The 1,220-nt window shown below is 50.2% G+C and overlaps 2 protein-coding genes across 2 annotated transcripts in view; both read left to right on the top strand.

Annotated features, from left to right (window-relative positions):
- Positions 1–244, top strand: part of EMH_0092560 (uncharacterized protein) — a gene marked incomplete at both ends in the record, with an annotated part of 480 nt that extends 236 nt beyond the window's left edge. Inside the window, one exon of the mRNA XM_013501856.1 lies at positions 3–244. Coding sequence (XP_013357310.1) covers positions 3–244 — 242 coding nt within the window. The remainder of the gene's footprint in view (positions 1–2) is intronic.
- A 630-nt stretch (positions 245–874) lies between these two features.
- EMH_0092550 (uncharacterized protein) lies at positions 875–1,099 on the top strand (the record flags this gene model as incomplete). Its single annotated transcript, XM_013501855.1, has 1 exon — positions 875–1,099. One exon carries the CDS (start codon positions 875–877, stop codon positions 1,097–1,099), a length of 225 nt encoding a protein of 74 aa, XP_013357309.1.
- Positions 1,100–1,220: the final 121 nt, after the last annotated feature.

Raw genomic sequence — 1,220 nt, 5'->3', positions numbered from 1 at the left:
CTCCTCTAATACAGAAAAACTACTCGCCAGCATCTGCTGCAGATACCAGTATGCAAACCCTGCAGCAGCAACAGCAGCAGCAGCAACAGCAGCAGCAGCAGGAGAAGCAGCAGCAGCAGCAGCAGCAGCAGCAGCAGGAGCAGCAGGAGCAGCAGCAGACAGCAGCAGCAGCAGCAGCAGCAGCGGCAGCAGCAGGAGCAGCAGTGTACATGGGCAAAGAGCTCCCAGAGGCAGCATAGTGTAGAGGGCAGTTATTCTGTCTCCTTTTTGTCTCCTTTTGTCTCTGTTTTGTCTCTTCTTTCTCTTTATTTGTCTCTTTTCTGTCTCTTTTCTCTCTCCCCTTTCTACCCCCTTTCTATGTCCCTTTTGTGTCTCCTTTCTGTCTCCTTTTTGTCTCCTTCTGTCTCTGTTTTGTCTCTGCTTTATCTCGCTTTGTCTCTGTTCTGTCTCTGTTCTGTCTCCGTTTTGTCTCCTTTCTGTCTCCTTTCTATCCCCTTTTCTACCCCTCCTTTCTGTCTCCTTTCTGTCTCCTTTCTGTCTCTTTTCTCTCTCCTTTCTGTCTCTTTTCTCTCTCCTTTCTGTCTCTTTTCTCTCTCCTTTCTGTCTCCTTTCTGTCCCTATTCTGTCTCTATTCTGTCTCCATTATGTCTCCTTTCTATCTCCTTTCTGCCTCCTTTCTGTCTCTATTCTGTCTCTATTCTGTCTCTATTCTGTCTCCTTTTCAGGCGGAGACAGGGCGGCATGTGTGTTCTCACCAACAGGTTGATACATAATGTTGATGGTGAGGGGTTGGCTGGGATCGGATCCCGCAGCGTCTGGCTGCAGGGCGTCAAGAGGAGACACCTGCAGCGGCCTGTGTTCGTCTTGTGGGGAAATGTCGGCGCTCACATACGGCGGCAAAATGTATGTCTGCACACACACAGCAAGGAGACAGCACAGGAGACACCTCAGAGCAGCAGCAGCAGCAGCAGCAGAAGGAGGAGGAGGAGGAGGAGTAGCAGCAGCAGAAGGAGGAGCAGCAGCAGGAGGAGGAGCAGCAGCAGCAGAAAGAAATGCAGCAACAGCAACGGCAGAGGGAACAGGAGCAGCAGCAACATAGATCCACTTACAGCTGTCTCCACAGAAAAGGAGACAGACAAAACATAAACACAATGCAAAATACTGAGGTGTACATACACCCGGGTTAAAGACAGAGACAGCAGCAGAAGAGACATAGAAAG

The sequence above is a fragment of the Eimeria mitis genome, genomic scaffold (assembly GCF_000499745.2).
Source record: "Eimeria mitis Houghton genomic scaffold, Emh_scaff7747, whole genome shotgun sequence".
NCBI classification, from domain to species: domain Eukaryota; phylum Apicomplexa; class Conoidasida; order Eucoccidiorida; family Eimeriidae; genus Eimeria; species Eimeria mitis.
The sequence above is the reverse complement of the archived record's forward strand: the minus strand, read 5'-3'. Positions and strand labels throughout refer to the sequence as shown.